Consider the following 26,971-nt stretch of genomic DNA (forward strand, 5'->3'; position numbering starts at 1 on the left):
TTTTCACAGGGAGACGAGCTGAGGGGAAGGTAATTCAAGTCGCCACGCTATGCTCCTCACCAAGGATGTAAAATGAGCCATGTTACCTTCAGACGCCTCACAGAGTGGACAAACAAGGTCATTTTAAAAAGTCCTATTAATTCCAGGCCTTGACATATGCACAAGTTCTGAAGTTAACAAGGAAGTGAAGAAAAGGAAGATGGTTAATTAGCACTTTCATCCACGCAGCTTTTAGTGTGCAATCAGGACAAGCGCCACTGTGTGAATTATTATTCTGAATAAGGTGTAACTGATGTGGAGTTTTGTGCAGACTGTGCGATGCTCTAAACCTCATCCAGAAGGTGAGTATTCAGAGGATCCACTAGATGGCAACACTGTCCTTGTGTTTCCCAACATTTGCGCATATGTTTGCTCTGACTTTCACATTATTAGGAAATTCTGTGCAGGCTGTTATAGCAGGTCCGCTTCCACTCCATTCATAGGTGGCATGCACTGTACAGGAGCTTTTCAGAGATGTGAAGCTACTGCACCCTTTGCGTAGCAGATGACGGTTGTATGAAGAGCATACATGTCATGTTTGGTACAAATCAGTCATCAGTCGACACGCACGACTTTCCTTGGGGGGGGGGGGTCAGTGTGTCAGTGAGTTGAGTATGATTTGCGACCTACTGAGCGACACTGACTGATGGCTCCGAGGACCGCAGCTTACCTCAAAATCATTAGCTCCTTTTTGAAGCTGTCCAAGTGAAAGACAGCCTGAAGGTCAAGGTGAAGAAGAAAATGCATCAGTATCGTCATGACGGTCATATGGTGTCTGTGCATACTTACTAACTGTGTTAATCGCCATCACTGTTACATATCCACGCATAAGGACAAAATATTACATCATAATTAAGTTCAACGATACACAAGTGAACACAAAAGCAGAAATATCCTATTATTCGTGTTTGGTGTAGCCATTATAAAGAAGTATTTAGACTGAATATAAAACCTCCAGCACATACATGTGAAAAATATGCCTTTCTTTTTCTGAAAAGTCTATAACAGCAAATATAAGCTCTGAATTAACAATAAAGGACTTGTCTACCCTCCTTTTTTTCACTCTCTGTTTCTGTCTCCTCTTTATGTCGTTAATGCTTCTCTTTTTCCAACTTGGAACTCATAGCATGCCAGCTCCGGCACTGTATAGCTACACAGATAATGTGGATAATAACATAAAATGAAAAGAAAAGAAAAAAAAAAGACTAAGAAGATGAGCCTATAGAGAGTCTACAGCGCTCCTCTTGGCAAAGTAAATGTGTTTGGCACAACAAAGCATTCAGACCGTGATTCTGCTTAATAAAACACCCAAACAGGACAAGAAAAAACAATAAAAGTGAATAAACAGTTGATGTGTGGGGTCCTACTTGACTTCTTTAACACTGAAGGGTGAACTATACTGAAGTTAGCTTTATACTGAAACATTTCAGTAGGTTTTCCATTTACAGCAATGTGTAAATTTTGTTTTCAAGTCCATGATGAGGTGTATGATTGTTTAGTATCTACACATGGACTCACTGCCACTTTGTTAGGTACATGTTATTAGTACTGGATTGTTCTTCAGAGCTGCTTTACACCTGGTTTATGCTTCGGCAGGAAATCTACCTCATAAACTTCCATGTGTGATCACAATCATCTGTTGTCTACTTTTGGGAAACCTGGGTGAATTGTTGCTTCAGTTTTCTGTTCTTAGCTGACAGGATCTGCACCAGGTGTGGTGTTCTACTGCTGTAGCCCATCTGCTTTAAGGTCTGATGTGTTGTGTAAGATGCACTTCTGCACACCTTGGTTGTAATGAGTGGTTATATGATTTAATTTTCCCTTGCTATCATCTCAAACCAGTCTGACTATTGTACTCAACAAATATAGTTGCAAAGCTCGTGATGAGTGTAAATGCATTTGATAAATATTTTTATATTTGTACACATCTTTGACCACATGCACAAAAAATTTAAAATAATTTAACCCATGATACTGGACTGTAGGACCATTTAAAAAAATACATATATCTTCGGATTCATCTTATGAAAAATACACCTTTTCACTATCTTAAGACGCCAGAAAGGTTAGCATAACAAAACAGTTCTCTAGAAAGTGTTCATATCAGCAGTGAAATGTATTAGAATCTGATATTATAATTGGGTTTACATCTTCACTTCGGATTAAATATCGGCACCGCATATTATTTTAGATTTTTCGTGAATACATTTATGGCCTAAAGAAAATCAGCATAAACTGCATTACCAACACGAAGCCATCTTTGCTGTAGCTGCAGCCGCTCTGTGGGGAGGTCCTAATCTGGTCTAGCAGCTGGGAGCGTTTGACCACGTGACGCGAGAGCTGCTAGAGAGCAGCCATCACCATTTCACCTAATTCATGCCCAGCCTGGGAAAAAAGGTAAGAGCACAAGGAAGAGGAAAACTACGATGGAGTAGCTGAAGCCGTGCCTGGTCTCATCCACTGTGCTGCCGCCTCACAACTTAACAAGGTGTGTTTGCCGTGTGCTTTTCCTCTTGTGTTTTTGTGCTTACTGTGTCGAAACGTTTGTTTCGCTTCTAGTGTTTCTCTTTACATCACATTTAAATATCTGATATAAAAAAAATAAAACAACGCCTGCAAAGCCTCCTCCCCCAGTTTAGACATAGCGACACAGTTTACTGGTTACTATCTTCGTCCCCCCCTTCTCTCTTTTATTAACATTAGCCATATTGTGTAGCTGCTTCAGCTAACGCCGACGGTTTTTGCTGTTTGTCGGATAACAAATGTTTCGCAGGCGGTCGAGTTTCAGGTAAACAAAGAAAAAAAAAAACCGAAGCTAAAGAAAGGCCAACCGTAAGAAACGGTTGACTCACGCGCTTCTTCTGTTTGTAGTTGCGCGTGGACGGTTCCACGAGCTCGGACCACACGGTCGCCAGGTCCATTTAAAACTATTAAGCCCAGGCTGCTTTTACGGTAGCTAGCATGGCAAAACTCTGAGGAATAAGTGTCCAGAAGGCCTACATACGCTCATTCACACCCTGCTGCTTCAGCTGCCAGCACGCTTTACTTTCACACAGTAAGTTTAGTTTTTATTCGGGCTGTTGTAGATGCGTGTTGGTACCAGTTTAGTCAAGGCCTGGAGGTAGAGGCACTATTGTTATACCTGGCTTCTCTTATGCTAATAGTCTGTCCTCAGTTTCAGAACGTGTGTGCTGTCTGTTTATAGCTGTTTAGTTAGACATAAACCAATCAACAAAACCTGGATATTCTAACTTGAAAGGCGATCTTCATATGCCTGTGTAAGGTTGCATTAGCTATAGCGTTGTGCTAAATCGTGGTGATGACAAACTACAAAAAGTTAAAACTCAAAACAAAGCAGACTATATTAAATTCTTGAATGCACTCCTGTGCGACACAATGACTGTCTTTATTAAAGCTTGACCTGTATGTATTCAGGAAATCAGAAAAACAGGCTGTGGTTTAAGTTCAGGTGGGCCTGGTCTAAATTGAGCCTTACAATAGAAACAAGTGTCTTGATGCATGTTCAGTGATGTCCAGATGAACAGAATCAACTTTCCCGGATAGAAACAAATGTTTCCTTGGCTCAGGAAATCCGGCGAGGCCTGTCCTTCTGCATTTTAATCAGCTTCAAACCATTTGGGGGGCCCACGAACCCTAAACAAACCCAGGCTAGGATCCCAGCCCAAATACACCCCTCCACAAGCCGTCTTTTATACTCCCTGTGGGTATGTTTGTTTTGAAGTCCAAATGAAATCAGGGACGACTTCTTATTGTTCTTGCATTTTTGATTTGCCTGCTAATGTTGCATGCGTTGTAAGGTGGCCCTGTGCGGTGGGAGGGGGAGGGGGGGATGGTAAACTCCTGGCACAGAGAGTGTGCAAATTAACATGTTTCACTCTCCATGAATGCTGGACAGCCATCGAAAAAGAGATTGTTTACATTCAGATGCTGGCCACCCACTGCTTGCTTTTTCTTCCCTCCTTGCTTTCCAATCACTAAAGAGACATGACCCATTTAAATGGTTGTTTACTTGCATTAGAAGAAAGGCCAAAGCACTGCTCAATGAACTCTTGTCTACAATTCAATTAGAGTGGCCTTCCCTGCAGCACCATTTTCCACATTACACAATGCTCTCTACAGCTTTGCTGCAACATGGGCAGAAACGGGAAGCCCAGAAAGCTGCAGCTGTGACACCTGGGCCCACAAAAGTCACATATGTCTTTGGGATATTATTTCCAAACTAATCTTGCTACTGATTGCTTCTGGGCTTATTAAGGGAAACATGCTTCATGCTGTAAAAAGAAAAACTAGTATGAAAATTAAATTTGAAGACATAAATTCTTCATTTTTCTTTAACAGTAATGAGAAGGTAGTCCATCAGGCTTTTATTGTCCAGTTTCTCTGCTGAAACTATTTCTGCCTCAAAAGAGCTCCTGTCCAGCTGTGCTTCTCTAAAACTTTTTTTAAAACCAGACATTTTATTACAGCTTTTCCTGTTGCCCTCTGACTAGACAGCAATATAATAGGAAATGGCTGGAGTTTTTCCTGTCTTTTTTCCCCCTGTTTGTGGAGGTTGTGGGAATATTTCACTTTCACATTTGATGCGTCATGTTATCCTGTGGAGAATGCTGCTTTTTATGCTCTTTTAACATTTCCAAAGCCAGCACTATTAGAAGATTTAATCGCATTTGTAATGCCGCAGAGCAAAAACTCCTGTTGATTTTATTACATACATTTTGTTGCATTCAGGGTTGGCCTATCAGCCACTTGATAAATGGTCGAAATTGGCAATGTCAAGTTTTCGTGAGTTCTCAGATGTACTTTTCTTTTTCAAGAAATGTTGGTAAAGTAATGCATGAAATTGAGGACAACTAATCAAATAAGACTTGAATGTTTTTCATGTTGTTTGTGCAACGTAATCCCAAATTAAATTACTTAGCCAAAAGGAGAACACAATAACATGGGTGTTTACCACTTACACATGCAGAGCTATGTACACTGCATGGATCTGGAGCTATATTTTATCCAGACGGTTAAATTTATGTGAAAAAATCAAGTTTTGTCGGTCTGCACAACCACATCGAGCCACAGGCATAGTCGGATTATGTGGTTGTTTTTCTACATCTATAATAAATGAATTCAGTTAAGCAAAAATTCAAAGCTGATTATCACAGTTTATCTGCTGCAGTGTGATGAACGTTGACTTCTGGGTAAAATAAAACTGAAGCATACATTTGTGCTCATATCAAAAAGAGTTTTAAGCAGACACATTCCTAATAGTATAAAGTGATAACACCAATAGGATAAATTTCCTGTCATGGATTTTATGGGATGCTGCCATCTCGCCCAAACCTATATAGCCATTTGTTTTATAAGACCCTGAAGATGGCATCTATAATCTGTCGGTTATTAAATGTTGAGCTGTAGCTGTCCAAACTGCCACTTTAACTAGGTCAGCCTATTCTCTGTGACGAGTCTAATCCATTATACAAAATCGTTTCAATCTAGCAAATACACTGTTGACTAAGTGATGAGAACTCGTTGGTCTTGTCTTTCTTGGCTGGCTCAGCATAAGAACTGAAACTGTTGAACTGGTTTAAATGGGATGGGGGGGGGCGGGACTCTGCCTTGGTCTCACTGTATGAAAGCTGAAGAGTTTTAAGTTAAAGATAAATGAATGGCAGTGATGTCTTTTGTTAAGGTTGTAGAAATGTGGCTGTGGTCAACAGATGCCTGCTTCCTGTTGTATGATGATGTTATCTTGTACTTGGTTTTATATCTTTGGTCATATGACAGTGCCTTCTTTATGTTAAATGCAGTCAGTCATGAGAGCAAAGTCACTCTTGAGGGTACATAAGACTTGCTGTTTTCCTTATACGGATCCTGATGATGTTTTGTTTTATCTAATGCTGTCATTGTCTTAAACAGATTAGTTTGAACTTTGTTCTGCTTTCATTTCCTCTGACCTCATCAGGTTGGCTTCCAGCTCGTCATCTGGCCTTGGCTGTCTGCATCTAACAAAGCAAAAGGACAAACCTGCATCTTAGGTGACCGCAGGACACTGGAATAGAGGGTCTGTGGCTGATTACTCCCCCCATTAGTCTTTGAGGAAGCGGGGGGAGGAAGAGGAGGAAGAACGAGCTGCTATATCTACCTGTAGCATGGGGCAGAAAGTCCCAGGTGGCATTAAAACCATCGATATGCGGGATCCAGCATTCAGCCCCCTGAAGTTGGAGCTACAGGCCCTGAATCACACTAAGCCATCACGACTGGATCTGCTGCTGGACATGCCACCCGCGAGCCTGGACATCCAGGTCCAACACTCGTGGAACAATGATGACCGCTCCCTCAACGTCTTCGTCAAAGATGACAACAAGCTGGTGTTCCACCGGCACCCTGTTGCGCAGAGCACGGACGCCATCCGGGGCCGTGTTGGCTACACAAGGGGACTGCATGTGTGGGAGATAAGCTGGGCCATGCGCCAAAGGGGTACACACGCTGTGGTCGGAGTGGCTACAAGTGACGCACCTCTACACTCAGTGGGCTACACAGCTTTGGTAGGAAGTAATGCTGAATCCTGGGGCTGGGACCTGTGCAGGAGTAAACTCTACCACGATGGCAAAAATCACCCAGCAAAACCCTACCCGGCCTTCCTTGAACCAGACGACACCTTCATAATACCAGACTCTCTCTTAGTAGTCTTGGACATGGATGAGGGGACTCTTGGTTATATAGTAGATGGACATTATTTAGGGGTGGCATTCAGAGGACTTAAAGGCAGGAAGCTGTACCCTGTGGTGAGTGCTGTGTGGGGACACTGTGAAATACGAATCCGGTACATAAATGGACTTGATCGTAAGTATGAATTTTAAATTAAATATTACTCCCGTTCAGATTGTCTGTCATGTTCAGCTGTGTCATTGTGATCTCTTGTTTACTGAGCTCACCTAACCAGTGGGAGGATTTATTGATGCAATAAAAAGAGGTTTAACAGTTAGGGCTTGTCCCAGTGTCTAAACAGGCCATGTTACCAAAGAGTAGCATTACTGTATTTGTGTGGCTACCTCTCTAAATGTTATGTAAAACAGTACATATATCATTACACAGTGTGTTATCTTGCTGTTCAGTCCAGATTACTTAGAAATTTATATATAGATGCCTCTCTGGCTTAATTTGCCTGATATCAGACATAAAATGGAAGTTAAATCACTATTAAAGTCTGACATTGCATCCACTCTGGCAGCAATAGGAAATGTCTCAGTTTTGGTAAACAATTTTGGATCACTCTAAAGTAGAAATGTAATATATTTATATATAAGTATGTGGTGTCTCTCTCTCTCTGTCTTTGTCTACTTCAGAAGAGGCACAAGCGCAGGTTGTCTTCAAATCACAGGGCTGGTGTTTCAATTCCTGGTCCCTTTGTAGAAATACAGAATCATCCTTAGACAAGCCACCAATGTCAAGCTGCTCAAAGTATCAGGCCCTGCATGGCAGCTTCTCGACCATTAGTGTGATTAAAAAGTAGTTACCAGTAGTCAGCTATCACTAAAAAGGTGTGGTATATGCTTAGTTCATTCATTTATTGACTCTTTTTTTGTTTGTTCAAAAGAAGGAGAAAGATTTGTAAACACAAAGTGCAAACAAAAGCAGTCAAAGGTAACATTTTTTTCAAAGGTAACAAAAGCAAAGACAGGAGAGTGAGGACTTGTGAGACAACAAATAAAAAGTTTCAGAAGTTCACTTTAAGCAGTTCTTTGTTTCAAATGAACTTTGACCAAAATTAATTTTGTGACAAGTAAACTACATTTTGCCCTCTTCATGGCCAGATTTTAAAGAGACGGGCAAATAAAAACTTAATTCCAAGCGTATCATAAGCTACATGTTGCATTGTAAGAGGAAATCTGTTTTATATTAAAATTGCAGGTTTCTCAGGTTAATAGAGTGCATAGCAAACTCCTGTCAAGTCCCAGAGCTCTCTCCATCAAGTTAACATCTGTCTGAGGTTGCCTTTGTCTTACTTTCAGTTTTTAATCCTCCCTCTTTGCCAGCTCAGAATGGGGATTTTTTTTTTTTCTTCAATGTTTTTGGTTTGGTACATTTTCTGTAGGTATTCTAGTTGTTCCGCTGTCTGCCATTTCACCTACATGGGGAAACCTACTAATGGGTATCGGGGAAAATGACAACACTGTCTTCGTGTTTTGGTTGTTCTGTCTACTTCATTTTCTTGGTAAAGGTACCCTGTGTTAGGCTTTGCAGATTTAGTCATTTTTCTAATCCGCATTTCTCAATTATGGATTAATGGTTATGCCTGAATGAGCGAATGGTATCATATTTGACAAAATCAGTTTCTTATGTATCCCTTGTCTGAGGTGTTGTCTTGAGATTACCTCAGACAGCTGTGTCCTATGCTGAACTAGTGCATGAACAGACATGCTGCAAACTTCCCTTTCTTGTCATTGCCTGCACTTTGGCTTGCTTTTAATCAGAACCAGGTGATCCTTTATGTAAGTGTACAAAAAACAACATGCTAGTTGTCCCATCAGACAAATAATAAGAAATGACTCCAGTTGGATTAATCCCAGTTATTCCTTGGCTCATGAGGTTTCAGTGAGGAAAGATGGTGCTTATTGAAACATGTTGTACTACCCGGATGTCCCAAGTGTTCTGTGCTCATTAGATTTTTATGTTGAGCTCAGATCTCTTGACCTAGTTTCAGCCTGAATAAAAGAAACTGTCATATACATAAAAGCCTCTTTGAAGTTGATGATTTTTTTTTTTTTTAACTGTTGTATTTGGAGCAGGGAGATCTCTAATCTTAAGTAGTCTTGTTAAACGCACTTGGTATCATTATATGTAGTTAATCTTGTGACTTGATCCAATGTGCAGAGCTGCCACAGCAGCTGAAGTCCACACTTTTTGTTGTCTCAAACAAGTCCAAACCTGGAGAAAATACGTATACTAGAGTTGCAAAGTTGAGATGAGATAGCCTTTATTTGTCAGTTGCAGGTCTTTTGCCCATCTGTTCCGCACATACACATTTTATGTTCTACATTTTAAAATATGACAAAAACTGTAGTGTACCAGTATTTGGCACTGAAGACTTTTGTCTTTTAAATAAACTGAGACGGCGTATATGTTGTTGCTCACGAAGTGAAATGTAGGCAGTAAAGTTAAATAACCTAGAATCTTTGTATCAGAAACTTCATTCTCCTGCTGCTACCTCCATTACTCTTAAAAAAAACAAAAAAAAACCAAATAAACAAAAAAAAAACTGCCTGTATTACCAGATGATTCTTATGGGACAGGCATGGTTGTGCATTGGTCATATGCAGTTTTGCATGCACTTATATATTGTAGCTGCTTACTGTCGTCAGAGGGCAGTGTCATAAATGTGGAACAACTTGTCTGTGGGCAACTCTTGTTTGCATCAGGCTTGCTGACAGATTCTTGACTTCTGCCTGCAGAAGTGGAATTGAGCTAGCCCTACAAAAGCCAAATATGTGATCAATAGATTTTGTTGTTTTTTTTAAAGGAATATTTTAGATGCATTATGGTGTACTCTACTATTTAACTTGTGTAAGCTGTCATATAAACAGCTGAACTGCATTTGCAGTGTTCTTTTGTCCATGGGGCATGTGTGGATCCCAGATGTGTTAATACTGTGTTAGAAATCATCCATTTTATTTCAGAGTGCATGTTTTGATGGTGTGAAGTGCCTTTGAATATCTCAAGCCTAAAAAACTTAAGCTCAAATGTGGAACATCATAATGACTGATGTATGGAGACATAATTAGTTTTTGAGGGGGAAGGTTAGAGCTCAAAATTTGGCTACAGTCCACTGAACCTGCTGCCTTCTCTAGAGCAGCAGCCTCCGGTTAAAACAATGTTATTGGACATGACACGATATGCACGCTGCCTTTTTGCTCGACTTATACATGCTCCTGAAATTAGCTTCTGTCTCTGCAAATGCATAATTTTAACTTTATCACCCTCTTTCTCTCCCCCAGCTGAACCGCTCTCTCTGATGGACCTGTGTAGGCGTTCAGTGAGGGTGGCATTAGGAAGAGAGCGTCTGAGTGAAATCCATAGACTACCCCTGCCAGCCTCTCTCAAGAACTACCTGCTCTACCAATGACGCCGCCGACAGTCACAACATTCTGAGCACACCCTCATTTCTTTGTTTCTCTGGGATCATTCTCGGGTTAAACCTGTTTGACAGCATTGCTCAAGCCTCCAGGACTGAATCAGCCTCATGATTCTATGAGTACGCTTCCATGTCAGTGGCTGGACTCCTTTTCAGTTTCTTATCTTGTTTTTAATGACTCTTTCTCAATTGTATTATCTAACTTTATCAAATCAGGAATCACTGAGCACTATGCACACGCTGATCCAGGCGATGCCCTGGCAGTCACCAGTTTGTAGGTTGCTGTGGTCAAGGTAGTTAAGTGGTCAGTACCTCTGCTGTGACCTCCAGACTTTCTGATTTATGCATTAATGGCTTGCAGGCTCAGAAATGTGATACGCTGTAGTACTAAAACACCTAGTGATGAATTGGCTCAGCAATGCATTGCCTGTATCTGACCACAAGGTGGCAGCACATATCAATCTGTAAAACAACTTAAATTGAGCATTATAACAGAATTGTTTTTAGAAATCAGAAGATTTTAAAAGTGGTAGTGGATTAGAAAAAGGAAAAAAAAGTGCTCCAGACACAACACAGAAAAGAGATGCTTACCACTCCATAGAGAGCGTCTGTAGTGCAGTGCGGTTAGTGCACTGTGAGGCCCCTGAGCTGCTCTGACCTCTCACTGTGCTATCAGGTTTCTGTGATCTAAAAGGGCCGCATCACTAGCCATCAGGCATCCGACAGGAATGCGATCAGCAGTAATTTTAACAGAAATATAATGTCACTGTGATTATTTGTAGCATGCATCTGCAGGAATTGTTTTCTCAATAGAGTCACGTCTTTTTATCATTTATCACTCCTGCTTTCTTGTAGTGCAGTAGTTTTCAACCACATGCCGTTGAGGCCCAAGAGTTTTTTTGTTTTTGTTTTTTTGTTTTTAAATCAGTCTCTTCATCGGATGACTTCACTGGTTTGCACAAATTAAGCCAGGTAATGGGGAAAACAAATGAAATAGCTACTTTAGTGTAACAGCTGACTGACTCTTGGGTCCCACTGGCTCATAGCTGAGAACCATTGATGTAGTGTTTGTGTTTATTACATTAAAAAAGAGGGGCAAGGGGAGTTTGAGGTAATGGGCTATGTAGATGCCTGAATTCACAAGCTAAAGTTTTAAGGCACTGTACTGAGATAAAAAATGACAATCTTCAACGTGCTGCACAAATGTAATAAAAGGTCAAATTGCCAACGCAAATATCATAGACCTGTTGTCGCTAGTATTTTTAAATGTGCAAATGTGACACACATTCAGGAAGCAGCTGAACGTGGACACACTTCACTTTTCCTTGCTTGCAGCTTCCTTTTTTATTTGTACTTCTTGTTGTAGATTTGTTTGTAAGTATCTATTAAAGATGATTTCAAATTATATAGTGTGCATTGTTTTAACTGCAGCCAAAGCAGTACAATCTCCTGTACTCTACAAACTCCCTGGCTGTGTTCACAGTATGGAAACTACATTAGAAGTACTGTAACTAATGGTCATTATTAGGTCTCTTTACTTTAATAATTCTTTAAAAAAAAATTTAATTTTTAAAAAAATTGTTTTTTTTAAGAATGAGACCGTTTTAACACTTAGATGACAGAGTACTGAGATTTGCTGTCTCCAACTCATTTGATGGAGATTAACCATTAAAATAAAGGGAGCAGAGATGGTGTCATTATAAACTGAAGTAGAGTTGTTTAGTTATTCCTATCTAAAATATAATGGATTTGTAAATAAATCATTCAGTCATTTTGGAATAGCTTTGTCACTGGATGCTTAAGGAAAGAATAGGAAACAAACGGATGCTACATTACCATCATCCTCCCACACAGGTGTTTTCACTGTTTGGTCTCAGTGTGTGGAGCAGTGCGTGGGTGTGTCCACTGAGTCTATGTTTGGACCTGTTTTTCTGACATGAAACAGGTAATTGTGTTACTAATCACAATAATTAATGTTTTGTTCCTAAACAACAGAACCTTCATTTATGTCATTAATTAGGGTTTCTCTGTTTAATGTTAACATAGCTGCTGTGAATCCAATTACTGAAATGACTTGCAGATATGAAAGAACACTTATGTCCTCCCAGTTAGATTTGAGTATTCCATTGATCCTATACTTTTTATGCCTAGTAGGTAAAAATACTACAAGCGGCAAATTTGATTGTATTCTTATGTGCTGGCTTTCAGATGGGACTGATTTTAGTGAACAGGTAGGAAAACATGAGTGTATATAATGACATTAATAATGGCTGAATTCCATTTCGCTGATTCAGAGAGAAGTAGTTGTGTGTTGAGCTAATGTCACACTGCGATGGCTTCCTGGGAGACATGGATATCACGAGCCTTTATTAATGATATTAATTACAAATGACTGCATCAAGGCTAAAGATTAAGAGTATTTTTGTTTGTGTATTTCTTTGTTTTTGTCTTTGTTTTTGTGGCAGGAAGTGTTGCACTCTAGTACTAAGTAAACAGACTTTTGTGACCTCACTGGACCAGATGTGAAGTCTTATCAGCCGGATAAATGGAAATCACCTGTGTGGAACAACAAGAAAAACAAGTTTACTTGTGTAAGCTTTCAACAACGAGGCAATTCAAGATATGAGCTAAGATAAAAAAAGAGTGTTTAAAAAGTTTTTAATCTTGAAGTTAAACTGAAGATTAATAGTTAAATTAACATTGTACACTATGACAATCCAATGCTAGATAAGAAGAAGAAGGTTTGTTCTGCATAACCTGAGAGATCCAGAAACTGACTCATGGATTGTCTAAGTTCTTAGAAAACAGGATGCCATTATAAGGATCTGAGACACTGGCTCATGTGATCCACTGTCCTGTCTTTAGTGAGAATGCTGCCACAGCTCAACACTGGACTTTTGGTAGAATCCAGCTCATCCACACACACATACATACTGTATATCAGCGGTTTCCAACCTTTTTTGCGCCACGGACCGGTTTATTCCTGACAATATTTTCATGGACCAGCGTTTAAGGTGTCGCGGATAAATATAACAAAATAAAACTAGTACCGGTACCGAAAAAAAGAAAATTTATTCATAACACACGTGAAAAGACCCAGGAAAACAGAGTAAACGATAAAAACGATAACAAAATAATGCTGAAAACCGATAAAAACCCTGAAAACTATACATTTCACACCTGAGCCTCAACTCTCGCGGCCCGGTACCGGTCCGAGGCCCGGGGGTTGGGGACCGCTGCTGTATATGATAAACCATGGGGGACATCTTAAGCTTCTCCTAAAATTTGCATTTAAAGCTAAGTTACTGAGCTGATTTACTTGAAAGATTTTAGCCATACTATGGTGCTTTAAATGGTAATGGGTAAAACCAGTAAAGTCGGGAGCAGGCAGTGGTGGGATGGGTGTGGGTGGGATTTAACTTTCAAGACTGCATCAGTCTCCGAGGCCTGTGACCGTTTCTTTGATGCACAAACCGAGACCCTCCAGTGCATGAAGAGGTTTTAATTTAATTTAATTTTTTTTATACAGAACATACCTTATTAAGCAGCTCTTTTAGCAACAAAAGAAGACTGATTTGTGCTTAGAATGCTTAGAAATGCTAGAAATGTTAGTGTGATAGTGAACAACCTGTTTTAAAGATTAAAGTAAAATTGATTAGAAAAACCTGAAATAAAGAAATCAAAGCAAACATGGGTTTTATAGCTATGAACAGCCACACCAAATATGCATTTATTGCAACTGGTCACTTGATGTCAGCATTCGCAGTACATAACTAACCATAAAAACAGTTGGTGGTTTTGATTTTTTTTTTAAAAACTTCTCTAATGAGACTCATTCTAATTCAAAGTATCAGATTGCACAACCCTTTTAAAACTACCTGTCAAAGTGGGTAGGCCAGAAGATGATTTATAGGACATGAAAGAGGAAAAACAAAACGCTCCTACGCAAATGTGTTCCTGTGTTCCTGCACTTTGGACTGAATCTATGCTTGTGCAATGAAAACTGATTAATCTAACTTCTCTGGGCCCCAACTGTGAAACGGTAACAGACCTAAAAAAACTAAGGCTTTCCAATAAATTCAGCATAGTAAAAATATATTTGTCTGTGAAATTAGACGTAGGAAGTGACATGATCTCCAGGGCACCTTGTGCCAGAGGCTGCCTCATTTTCTTCCAATCAAAGTTAGCATGATTTGTTGATAACCCAAATGAAATAATAATACATATAAGTAAATAATAATAAGAAGACTAAAAAAACATGGAAATAGCAAGTATAAGCTAAGTTCCAGTGTCAGTGCTCTCACGTCAATAACAAAAACATGTCAATACAGGTTTGCAAAAGCAATTTAAAACATGACAAAATGTGCCAGTGAGTCTGGTTTGACGACGTTGCGGCAGAGAGACAAATGTTGTTGCACAGACAAACAACCCGCAAGGTGCAAAACAAGGTTACAAACTCTCTCTGCTACCTGTCCTCAGTGTAAGAACAGCTGCAGTAAAGTATTACTGCACACTATAACATGGGTGGATGGCTCATGCCACAACGCTGCATATCTATAGTATACAGCCATTAAGTGATATTTTGTCTTGAGTTAACTCAGAGGTCTTCCTGTTGATAAAGACTTGTTGTTTTTACTTTTTATATCCCTCTTTCCAGGCTCGTTACAGGCACATGTGCAGAAGCTTGAGGTAGCAAATGTTAGATAATTGGTCTGTGATATGTTTACAGATTAGCATGTTCGGTATTTCTGTCTTATGCCTTGCTTCTATACTGACTTTGATTCCTCTTTTTTTCAGAGCATACCTCCACCTATGCACCCACCAAAGAGTTGGTTTGAGTCATAAACTATAATTCCCCAATGAAGAGCAAAAGTAACACAAAAGTGTTTTTGTTGGAGTCAGGAGGCATCGATTTCTGCTGTTGATGCCAGTAGTAGGACCAGTACTTATGTAATAATAATTTGAATAATAATAACTTGAAACAAGCAAAGGCGCAGGGAGGGCGAACACATGGGCCTACGTCACGGACAACACCCACCAGCCCGCCCTCTGACGTCAGCACGATCGGCTCTTCAGGTCACCCTGTCGCTCCACTAAGCCTGTAGAGGGACGCAGGAAGACGAACAGGAACAGACTGGGAACATAAAACCATAGCAGTGTGTTCTCCTCGGTACAAGCGCGACTTTGTTCGAAAAAGTGATAAAAATATGTTGGACTTCTGAAAACAAAGAAAAATATGGCACAAAAAGACACGCTGCTGCATCTCTTCGCCGGGGGGTAAGTCTCATTAATGCTTTCGCTTCAAATTCACGGTATTAATAGCTCACATGTTAATACAACACGAGAAGCTTGGGCAACGTGTTACTTAATAGCTATATAACTACTTTAAACATGATTAATTTAAGGCATTTGTTATATGTGAGAGCCCACAGCCACAACATGCTGAAACAGAAACGGGAGCTAGCTCGTGTCGGTACTTCGTGACCATTTAATTATAGTCGGACACGTTTCTATTTTCACTTCAGCGGTGGGGCTTTTTGTGTCTTTTAGTAACTACATAAAAGAGGCGAGCAACGTTTGTGTTACCAATCCATATCTTAGACTAATAATCCAGGTAACGCCGCGGTGAACAATGAAAACCCCGGCTTTTATTCCCGTGGGTGAGCTAGCGTGCAGAAGTTTGCTAATGCCGGTTAGCTACTGTTAGTTAGCATTAGGATGTTAAAACGTTTGGAATTGTGGGATGTCGTAATATTTTTGAGGATGATAACATCGTGTTTAAAATTTTACACTGTGTAAAAACTAACATTGTGAAGCGTGTGTCGATATTGTGAAGTTGCGGCTATATGTAAGCGTGTCGTCGCGTTTGTGACGCCTGTGGTGCAGTCACGAGAGGAGAGCCTTTAGCTCTGTCATAGCCTTTAGCTCTGTCATGTCCTTCTGTGCTATGTAATCCTGAAAAGCTGGACATACATCAATACTAGCGATGCCAGCACCAGCTGTTCAAATTCTGAGTATTTTTTTGTAATTAGGCTGATAATATTTAAGATTGAGAAGCCGTGTAGCATCGGCTTAGTGTTAAGGTCGCGTGTAACATCATTGGCTTGTTTTTTTAATGACGCCATTTTCCCCTTGAAATTGTTACGGCTGGCCTTAAGGGTATTTACTGATCTTGGCTTGTGAAATGCCCAGTGATACACATGTGGTCTTGAAAACACAATGAAAATTGAATTTACATTAGACATTATACATTAAAGTGGGGATGCCGGCTGAGCTTTTAAGCCAGCCTTTTCTGTTTAAAGTCGAGCTGGTAATATCAACTGTGCGCACTGTTCTATCCATTTCCCTGGGTGGCTCATCTTTGTGGTTATGATCGAAGCAGCTCTCCAACGCTTTATTTCAACAGGGTTGCGTGTATGTGTGTGTTTGTTGATTACGTAACGTCTACCTATGCAAGAGTAGATTTTTCTGTGCAACCCCAACAGGGGAGGATGAATGATTAGTGAACAGAGAATGCACAACTGGGTCAGGGGTTACTTTTGCTAAGATGTTTGACTCTGTCCTTCAGACACAGAGAAGCTTAATCTAATCTCTTCTAGACTTCTAAGCTTGTCAATGACAAGGTTACACGTTTAATAAAGCTGCACCAGAGAATGCTATAAAGACCTAAATAAATAGTTTGTGCAGAAATTAATGAGAATACTGTGTGCACTTTTCCAAGTGTAATTAAACAGTCTGTGCGTTAACCCGACACATCTGGCAAAGGAGTTTTACAGCTCAGTGTTTCCACAGCAGACTAAATGACCTGTTCTTTGACCGTAGATGTTCATTGCACTTGGCCCAGTAAGCTCTTAAGCTGTTTTTATTATAAAAACACTCTACTCAGTCAAAGTATGGCCAAAAAAAATAGACTCTCACTACTCTAAGCAGGTTGGCTGTCATTTAATAGATGGACTGAGGAAGTATCACCTTCTCTGCTCTGCAAAATATTAAACGTCCTAAGGCCAATAATCCTGATTTTTCTATGTGCAGGTGTAGTGGTACAATGGGAGCCATCGTGACCTGTCCCCTGGAGGTGTTGAAGACACGGCTGCAGTCCTCAGGCCTCACCCTCCGGCCTGTCTTCCAGGTTCAACTTGGCACCCTGAGTGGCACGGGGGTTATCCGACCAGGGGGTGTCACACCTGGACTGCTGCAGGTCCTAAGGTAAGATGTTTGTGTTGTTGTCAGGCAAATGGAGCTGCAGCAACCTGTCTGAGCCATTCCCTGCGGCATTTGAATTTCCCTACCTGCAAATTAGGACAGTGTGTTCCTTTGTGACGCGTTGGGTACTTTATTATTATTTGTGTTGGCACACAACTGTTGTGTATTTAGGCTTGCCTGACCTGTCGATGTAAAGTGTTTGTGTGGTAATGTTTGAGTCAAATAGTTGTATAAACTCCTGTGAGGTTCTTATGTGGTCTGTGGAAGTGGGTTGGGAGGCTGTCATTTGCTTTCTGCTTTCGTAGTCTTAAAACGATGCCTCTAATCCTGTCCTATATTAAGTGGGGATTAGGGGCACTGTATCCTGCTCCTATCAACTCCATTTTACCAGCTTTTTGAAGAGACAGAACAGTCCTTTTCTATGAAGCTTTAAGATATGGATAAAACCAGTCTTTATGGCGTCCATTAAAGTGGTCCTTTAATGAATGTGCTTGAGGCTGGGAAAGACTAGAAGCAGTTCCAGTGGGGAGGTTTTAACCACAGTGCCATCAACTTTATATAACACTCCGAGGACTGAACAGGTCGAGACTGGTGTCGGCCTCAGCAGTAGGCTATAAAAACTGTGTATTCTGTAAGACATAAACATCTCTTCTCACTGAGTAGAGGTTTTGAGTGTTAATGAGAGGAGTGGAATGCATGGACCCTGCTTGATTGACTAGGTTTACATTACAGAAAATAACCCACACTGAAGTTGTAGCCTCCCTCTTTGGTCAGTCCCACACAGAGTAGACTGTCACATAGAGATCAAATTTCCTTCAAAGAGTTTAAAAAAAACACTGGGAACACCGTCGACGTGACAAGTGAAACGCTGTCAGATGGACTGGGTTCAGTACCAGCTCAAGTGAACTGGGCTGGTGTAACACTCAGAGCGATTGCAGGATCACGATTGCAGCTATCAGATTAAATCCCCTAATAGAACCTGGAACAACCCTGCACAGACACTTGCTGCAGCAAATATGGAGACAGTTTAACATGTGTGGCAGTGCAAGGTTTTTTTTTTGTTTTTTTTTTTAAAGGTCATTCAATAAATCTGTCTTTAATGTCTGGTGGTCCTTTGCTTCTGTTTTAGATCCATTCTTGAAAAAGAGGGACCAAGATCTCTTTTCCGTGGACTGGGTCCGAACCTTGTGGGTGTTGCCCCTTCAAGGTACAATGAATTCAATGTTAACTGTTCACATGTTAGTGGCTCTTTTTCTTTTTTCTTTTTCATCTGTCACCACATTCTTTCCATTTTTTTATTTTATTTTAAAGTCTCAACAAAAAGTTTCTGTATTAGTGATACTTCCTGTTGGCAGCTAAACGCACAATGAGATGTTTTCTTTTTCAGAAACAATAAACAAAGCAGAGGAAGTAAAATGGAGCAATTATTTCTGAGTTTGCAGTTTTTAATGAGCATAGACACTTCAGAGTGTTTTAAACCACAACTTCTAACCAAAAACAAAAAGGAGGAGACCCTGCTTATGTTTCTCTTCTCGTGGTTGAAAACAAACTGTCTATAAACAGGAAGCCGTTATCATGCCAACAACTTCCGAGTCTGTCTGCCCCCTGCCTCGGTTTCGTGACTGAGCTGTTTTGCTCATCTGGGCGGGCTGCCTATACATTAGTAATTGTTTAAACTCTAGATAAATGGGCTTCTGTGAATGAGGTTTGGTATTAACAGATGCTGTGGCGAGAATATGTTGATATTGTTGGCTGTGAAACAACATGCCATTTGTTCTATTTTTAGTGTCAGCAAAGAGTCAGTACTTCTTCCTGTTTCCCCGGAGCTGATAGTGTTGAATGTAAACTTTGCTACACAACAGCAATAAAAGTGTGAAATGAATCGTCATAATACTTATGCCCTAAAAGCCGATTAGACTTTGGGACTATGTTAAAGTGAAAAAGGTTATTGATTAGTACAGGTACTTTTCCCTGTTGGTTAATTAGTAACCACAGGATTATCCTTTGGTCAGTAGTTCCACTGTCTCTCCACTCTTCAGGCCAGCTGATATTCAGAGCAGCTCTGTGGGCATATGTTGTGCCCAGTGCTTATTCAGCTCGTTCTGGTGCAATGACTGTGTGTTCCAGAAGCCAAGCAGAGAGGGCAGGGAACAGATTGCTCTGGATGCGCACTGTCAAAGGCTCACAGCAGCCTGAATGGAGTCATTACATAATTGTTATGAAACCACATTTACTTTTCTTTAAAAAAAGGCATCCATAAATAAGCACGTTGATGCCTCTGTGCAGAGTTCTTAACAGTCTGTGTTTCTGTGTTTTTTAGAGCCATCTACTTTGCTGCATACTCGAAATCTAAAGAGCTGTTCAATGGGCTGTTTGTCCCTAATAGTGGATTGGTACACATGTCATCTGCTGGTGTTGCAGGTGAGACTTCTAAATTTGACATGCGTGTCATTAACATTAGTAAAATGTAACGCACTTCAGTTCTGTGCAAAAATGTTATCACTTATATTTGTATATCATGTGGACAGCTTCATCATTGGCTGCTGTTATGGGATCACTTTCATATATTATTGTCCAGGGATAATACTGAATATCCTCATTTTGCTCCTATTTTCAGCTTTTGTTACCAACTCTCTGATGAACCCCATCTGGATGGTCAAGACCAGGATGCAGCTGGAGAAAAAGTAGGTGTACAGTTCATTTCTTCTATCTCGTATGTATAAGATTTATTTAGTTTTTCTTTAGACACCGTAGTGTTCAGTTTCAGATCTGTGTAAAACGGTCTGGCCTATTCCAGAGTCTCAGTGGGTATGAATGTACTCCATATACCGTGACCTTAACAGAAACCTTTAAATTGAGCCTACCTTCTTGGTACTGTCCTTGGGTTCTGCAGTGCACGAGGCTGAGTGTGTGACCCAGCTCCATAAATACACACTGCTGACGCACTGACCTGCACGCAGAAGAGGAGTCCATATTTGCATTGCCAAGTACAGGGCAGTAGTATCATGTGAGGTCACAGGAGCAGGTCTGTTCAGGCTGTCTTTGAAGAGAAAACTCATATCTTGTAACACAAAGAGCAGCTTGTTGAAGGAGGGTTTAATAACTTAAAGCAACATTCAGTCAAGGTTAGACCAGCTGCTTGTTCATCCCAATAAGGAAACTCGATGATGCTTCAGTGTACAGTTGACTAAGCATTCACACAATAAGAAAATTGTTCTTTTGTAACTTTACATTATGACTTCAACTTTTTATTTATTCCAGTTCTTGGCCTCTGGTGTCTTGTGATACTTGTAACGGATGACTAAAAAAAACATGATTGTTCCATTAACCCCTTCACCACATGTGATTTTTGTCACTAATGAGCATGTCTTAACTTTTCAGAGCCAGAGGAGAGAAGAAGATGAATGCACTGCAGTGTGCTCGATATGTTTACAAAACAGAGGGAGTCCGGGGCTTCTACCGTGGCCTGACTGCGTCCTACGCTGGCATTTCAGAAACAATGATCTGCTTCCTCATCTATGAGACACTGAAGAAACAACTCGCCAAGAGGCAGTTCAGCTCGCCTAACGGTGAAAAGGAGAAAGGAGCGTCAGACTTCCTCAGCCTCATGATGGCAGCTGCTTTTTCAAAGGGTTGTGCATCCTGCATAGCCTACCCACACGGTAAACACACACACACCCACACCCATTGTTTACCTATTACAACATAACTAACGTCAGAGAAGAGGAAACTTAATAGTTAACCTTTTCCAATTCTTCTTGTGTGTCCCCACAGAGGTCATTCGGACAAGGCTGCGCGAGGAAGGCAGCAAGTACAAGTATTTTTTCCAGACAGGGAGGTTAATAGCAGTGGAAGAAGGCTATGCAGCTTTTTATAGAGGACTCGTTCCACAGCTAATTAGGCAAATCCCTAACACAGCCATCGTCCTCTCCACATATGAACTCATTGTCCATCTGCTGGGAGACTCCAAGTAAAGACATGTTTGAAACTGGGGATTTTCCTGACGAACTGTGGATGTCACGCAGAACCCAAAGCACACTGGGCCTATAGACTTTTGAAAATGCAGCACGTAGTTTTTTTTTGATGTGGTGCTACAAAGACTCTCAAGATGGAACTAAAGCAGGTTGTACTGTCGTCCAAAGAGCTAAACACAACATTTTATTGACATATTGTTAGCTTGTTAAAAATACACAAGAGGTCATGGTACTCATTGAACCTCCAAACCTGTGGAAAAAGGTCATCTTCTCTGAGGACTAACTTTAAGTTAATTAAATTATTTTTGTTCTGTTATTGTTTTTGGATCGTGTTTGTTTCCTTGTATCAGTGGAAATTCCACCAGCATGCACGATTTGACAGGTTTGAAGGAATATTATTGAGAAGCACTGAAAAGTGCAGTTCTAGATTATTTTCGGTTCTTGTTATACTTTGCCACAATCTGCTGGGTTTAAAGTTTAAGTTAACAGAGAAATGTATCATATTTTTTCATTAATATATTACACATATACAGACTTAACTGTATGTTTTCTTTTGTGGAAAAGAGAAAATAGGCACCTTTTGCAATATAATGAAAACATGGATGGTTAGTTGACCAGTGGCTCAATAAAATGCATCAGTTGGCTGACAAAATAGTTGTTGTAAAAATCTGCCTTATCTGTTAACGAGGATAAAGCATGAAGTATGAGCATTTTTCTGCGCAACGATACAAAAAAATCCCTCAAACTAAGTGGACTGAACGAGGCACTGAGCCGACTACGAGTAAACACGAAAGTGTCGCTTTATTTAGTCTACCCTGTGTGCGATCATCTTGTGTTTTATTGTCTACGTGTCTGAGTAAAGCCTGATGTTGTGTATGTGTTCATCCATAACAGTGGCCAAAAAAGCGTCACTGGTGTTGACTAATCAGCCAGTGAGACTGTTCTGTGTGATGATAGATCTAAGCAGTGGTTCTCAAACTGTGATGGGGAACAAATGCGAGTGGGTACACAGAGAACCTGGGGAGAAATAAACAAGTTTGTTTTTAATTCAATCTGGGCAGTTTTTACATTTTAGGTTTTTTTTTAATTGTTATTGACTGCCAAAAATTCTAGTGTGTGAACAGAACAAGTTTGAGAACCACCAGTTTAGGGGAAGTCTGCATGCATGTGGTTTTTGGGTTTTTTGTTCTAGTTTAGTTCCCAGAGTGTGTTTGCTTGTTTCACTTTTGAAGGTGTTTAGTTTTATTTATTTTTATATTATAAAAATGAGAGCGTTTAACGAGCATGTTAAAGACATTCAGAACAGATGTTGAAACACAAATAAAGCACTACTTAAAGGCAGTGAAATTTAAGTCATGTACACATCAAGATGTTTACCACAGCCTCATTGGGCTGGATAAATAAATTGACCAAAGAGAGAAATTCATGTCATCAAACTATAGCTTTTATTTAATTTCAGAGAACTCAAATTGGATTTTTAGTAAAAGTACATTCAGTGTAAAAGCAGAGCAGATGTTTGTGGGTTCAGGCTGATCACTGCTCCAGGGAATGGGAAATATCCAGTAGAAAACATGGGTAACGTATTAGCTGCAGGTGTACGAGTACCTATTTTGGAAACTGCAGTGTAACAGAAATGGCCACCATTTTTGTAAACAGGACACAGATCAGAGAAGTTGTGAAATACTTAATAGCCATCAGCTGTGAGCAGCCTGCTTGTTACGGCTGGTATGATGATGGTACTGCACTCTGGTCACAGAATTATCAGTGACTGCGAAGTTCAAGCCTAGTGCCTAAAAGAGTTCAACTTTTAATTGAAAAATAACCATCAGGGTTAGTTTAAGGCCAGAATGACTGAGCTGGTGGTTGCTGCAGTCCCTCTACATATGTGAGAGACAGACATTTCCAGCAGAGCTTTTACAACCATTGACTTTTTTAAGAGTCAGCTTAATGTGTGAAACGTGTGTGCTCCTTCCCCATACATCACCCATTATCATGAGATATCATTTCCAAAAAATGGCATGTTTATTATTGAATAATAACAGGCTTTTATATCTCTTTATCAACATAGACAAAGGGTATTGTTTCAAAATGAAAGCAAATATTGACTTACCTTACCTTTTTATTTTTAGAGTCCACACAGGCTTCAAAAATAATTGAGTAAGGTGGCCTTGACTGCCATGTTGCATTTGGACTACATGACAACTGCCATCGCAAATTCTTGATTGGATGAAGTTCATTTCAAGGTCATTTTAAGCCTCTACAAGTAGTTTTGGATCTGCTTTGGCTTTAGCTCTGTTTATATCTGCATGTGCTGGGATGGGGTTGTCATGTGTGGGGGACAAAACCACAGCCTCATCATCTAAGACATCTCATCAAATGAAAGAAAAATGCCATAAAAGCAGGTATTTGTTAGTCACACGTTTTGGGAAACCATCTGAGTGCTCAGTGGTGAATCATCAAGAACTTGTCCTTTCTGCTGCATTTTGTTTTAGTTGATTCACTCACATGGCCCTCTCCAACCAGCACAAACAGGTTTCTGACCAAAGGACTGCGGCTAAGGCTGTCATGTGGAATTCCCATTCTAGGAAACGTATACAGGGTGTGACTTCCTGATAGGTCACCCTTTTATAAAGGCTTTAAAAACTGTTTTTATATTTACTAGTAAAGCCCTTGGTAACTCACGATTATTTAAGTTAATATTTAAATTTGAGAGAGAGGGAGTTGCTCTAGCTCTGTTTTGCATTTTATCTCTCAAATACACAGAGCAATGAAAAAGTATTTTCTCCCTTCCTGATTTCTTTAAAAATCTTTCTCACAATTAACAAATTTTAATATTAGTAAAAAATAAGCAGAGTAAATAGAAAACGTAGTGTGCAACCTGACAACGTGATGCAGATCTCCCAAAGCAACATATCATATATCATATAAAAATGATAAAATCTGATTGAGTTGCTTTGCAATGACCTTAAACAGGTCTTCATGCTCGAAAACTGTCCAGTGAGGCTGAATTAAAACAACTGCAAAGATCCACAGTGATGTGAAAAACAAATACTTGATTGCAGTTCTTGCTCCCATGGGTGCCAAACCGTTATTAGACTTAGGGAACAATTATTTTTATTTCACACAGGGCCAGGTAGGTTTGCATTTCTTTTTTTCCCCCCTTAATAAATGAAACCATCATCTAAAAACTACATTTTGGATTTACTCTGGTTATCTTTGTCTAATACTACAATTTGTTTCGTGATCTGAAACAAGAGGCCAAATACTGTTTCACATCATTATATATACACACAAGAGGTAAGAGACTGTCAACAACATGTCAAACTTAGACGCAGATGAGCTACAGCAGCAGCAGACCACACTGGGTGCCACTCCTGTCAGCTAATTAACAGGAAACTAAGGCTACAGTTTGCATGGACTCTCTAAATTGGTACAACAGAAGACTGGAAACCTGAAAATCTGCTGTCACATTAAACCAAATTTTGTGTTTTGTATGTACTGTGATAGTACAGAGCCTGGCATTTCCAGGTATCTCTACAGCTATGAGTGGGTGGTTTGATCCAAATATCCATAGTATCAATAATCACATGGGCATTGCAACTAGATCGTTACACATTCACACACACTTCAATTTCAAAATGAAGGGAGATGCCTGCTGTGCTCTATTGTGTTTTGTAGTGTGCGATCATATGACTCAACAGTGCTGAGCAGACAGTGAGTGAGAGCATGATGGCAGGAAAAAAAGGAGACTCCTGTGGAATTATTTTGTGGCTGTAAATGAAAACACAGCAGACAGTGATGCGTGCAGGAAGGATTTTTTCTGCTATGACAACATTTTATACAAACATGAAAAACTGTGAAAATAAGAACTCGGAGCAGAAAACAGAAAATGAAGAGACGAGGAGGAAAAATACCCTTAGCACACTGGCACTGTCCTTCCAGAGAGGAAACGAAGATCCAGGAAACTTAGAGCTGTGGTCAGAAGTTTGCATATTCTCATGAGCATGAATATCATGTTAATTTTGGGCTTTTAATGATTTCTTTGAACTGTTTTTTTCCAGGGTGGAATGATTGTACAGCAAACATCTTTAATGACTTTAAAAAACATGAACTGGGTGCAAAGTACAAATTAATTTGGAATTTTCTCCAAAGTATACATACAGGCTCAAGTATATACATACATTCCCACTAATAGTGTGTGAATGTGTGTGTGAATGGGTGGATGACTGGATATGTAAAGCGCTTTGGGGTCCTTAGGGACTAGTAAAGCGCTATATAAATACAGGCCATTTACCATTTTTACCATTTAATATTTAGTTGACATGTTGCACCTCAACCAGATTCATTTTGTAGTCACCAACAAGCTTCTGCCATACTTTTGGCTTGATAATTGATTGCTCTTATTGGCAGAATTGGTAGAGTTTATTTGAACTGGTTGGTTTCCTGGAACAGACTCTGCTTTTAAGTGTAGTCCATATATTTTTTAACAAGGTTGAGGTCGAAGCTTGGGAAGGTCAGTCTAAAAGCTTCATGTTAACCTGCGTCAGCCTTTCCAAAACCAGTTTTGATGTGTGTTTGGGAATTTGGAGGTAGTCGTCCTCCATCATTCTATCCACATTGTCCAATTTACCAGTCCCACTGGCAGCAAAACAGCCGCAGAGCACGATGCTACCACCACCGTGCTTGACAAATGATACAATGTTCTTATGTTTGAAAGCCTCACCTTTACCTTACATATTTTTTTTAATTGTGGCCAAATAATTTTTGTCAGCAAATTTCAGTGGCGCTTGAAGGCATCAATTTGGAGCAGGTGATCCTTTTTTCTTCTCAGCAAAGTGAAACTCTCTTCACTGTGGACAGAGACTTCTGGTGTTCCAGCAATTTCCAGTTCATGGCAGGATTGAGCTTTGGTTGTTCCTGAACATCCTAACCAATTTCCTTTCATCTGAGGGTGACAGTTAGGGCCTTCTTCCAGAACTTGGCAACGTGGTGACACATCTGAATAACTTGTACTTATGCACAGTTTTTTTGAACTGATGACCTTAGAATCTGCAGTTGTTTGGAAATGACTCCAAGAGACCTTCCCAACATATGTAAATCTATAATTCCTTGGACTTTGCCATTGTTCTCAATATTGGTCAGTCCAGTGACTGACCATTTGTAGTAAATCCTAATCACTAACAATAATATAATAACGCTTGGTCTTGTCAATTCAAAAGACACTGTAGAACCTTCAGCACCACTTATTAAAAGACTTAAGTGAGTAATGTACATATTAAAATCTGCTTGTACATTTTGGACCCTTAAAGATGAAAGAAAATCCAAAATAAAATCAAACGTGTGCACTCAATTCTGGTTTTTAAAGTAAAGTAATGGTGTATGCTGCACAATCAATCCATCCTGGAAAAAAGAACAGGGATGAATGCCCATTATGACTGTTAAATCAATGGGAAAGCAAAAATCCAAATATGTAGTGGTCATTAAAACGTATTGATTTTTAGCATATTAGTGATGCATTCATGCTATAAATCCTGACACCGTGCTTTACCCCACAAATTCCGCCTGCATAAGTTAAAAGTATCGGTATCTGTACTTGGTGATAATGGTTTTT

General features: G+C 40.0%; 2 protein-coding genes across 2 annotated transcripts; both read left to right on the forward strand.

Moving 5' to 3' along the window:
* Positions 1-2,289: 2,289 nt before the first annotated feature.
* Positions 2,290-11,588, forward strand: spsb1 (splA/ryanodine receptor domain and SOCS box containing 1). Its single transcript, XM_026154642.1, has 3 exons — positions 2,290-2,527; positions 6,014-6,894; positions 10,047-11,588. The coding sequence occupies exons 2-3, from the start codon at positions 6,201-6,203 to the stop codon at positions 10,172-10,174; spliced, it is 822 nt and encodes a 273-aa protein (XP_026010427.1). The 5' UTR covers positions 2,290-2,527; positions 6,014-6,200; the 3' UTR covers positions 10,175-11,588.
* Positions 11,589-15,184: 3,596 nt separating this feature from the next.
* Positions 15,185-22,338, forward strand: slc25a33 (solute carrier family 25 member 33). The gene is made up of 7 exons (XM_026153929.1): positions 15,185-15,460; positions 17,216-17,389; positions 18,516-18,593; positions 19,707-19,807; positions 20,004-20,070; positions 20,768-21,048; positions 21,161-22,338. Exons 1-7 carry the CDS (start codon positions 15,420-15,422, stop codon positions 21,358-21,360), a joined length of 942 nt encoding a protein of 313 aa, XP_026009714.1. The 5' UTR covers positions 15,185-15,419; the 3' UTR covers positions 21,361-22,338.
* The last annotated feature ends 4,633 nt before the right edge of the window (positions 22,339-26,971 follow it).

The sequence above is a fragment of the Astatotilapia calliptera genome, chromosome 20 (genome assembly GCF_900246225.1).
Source record: "Astatotilapia calliptera chromosome 20, fAstCal1.2, whole genome shotgun sequence".
NCBI classification, from domain to species: domain Eukaryota; kingdom Metazoa; phylum Chordata; class Actinopteri; order Cichliformes; family Cichlidae; genus Astatotilapia; species Astatotilapia calliptera.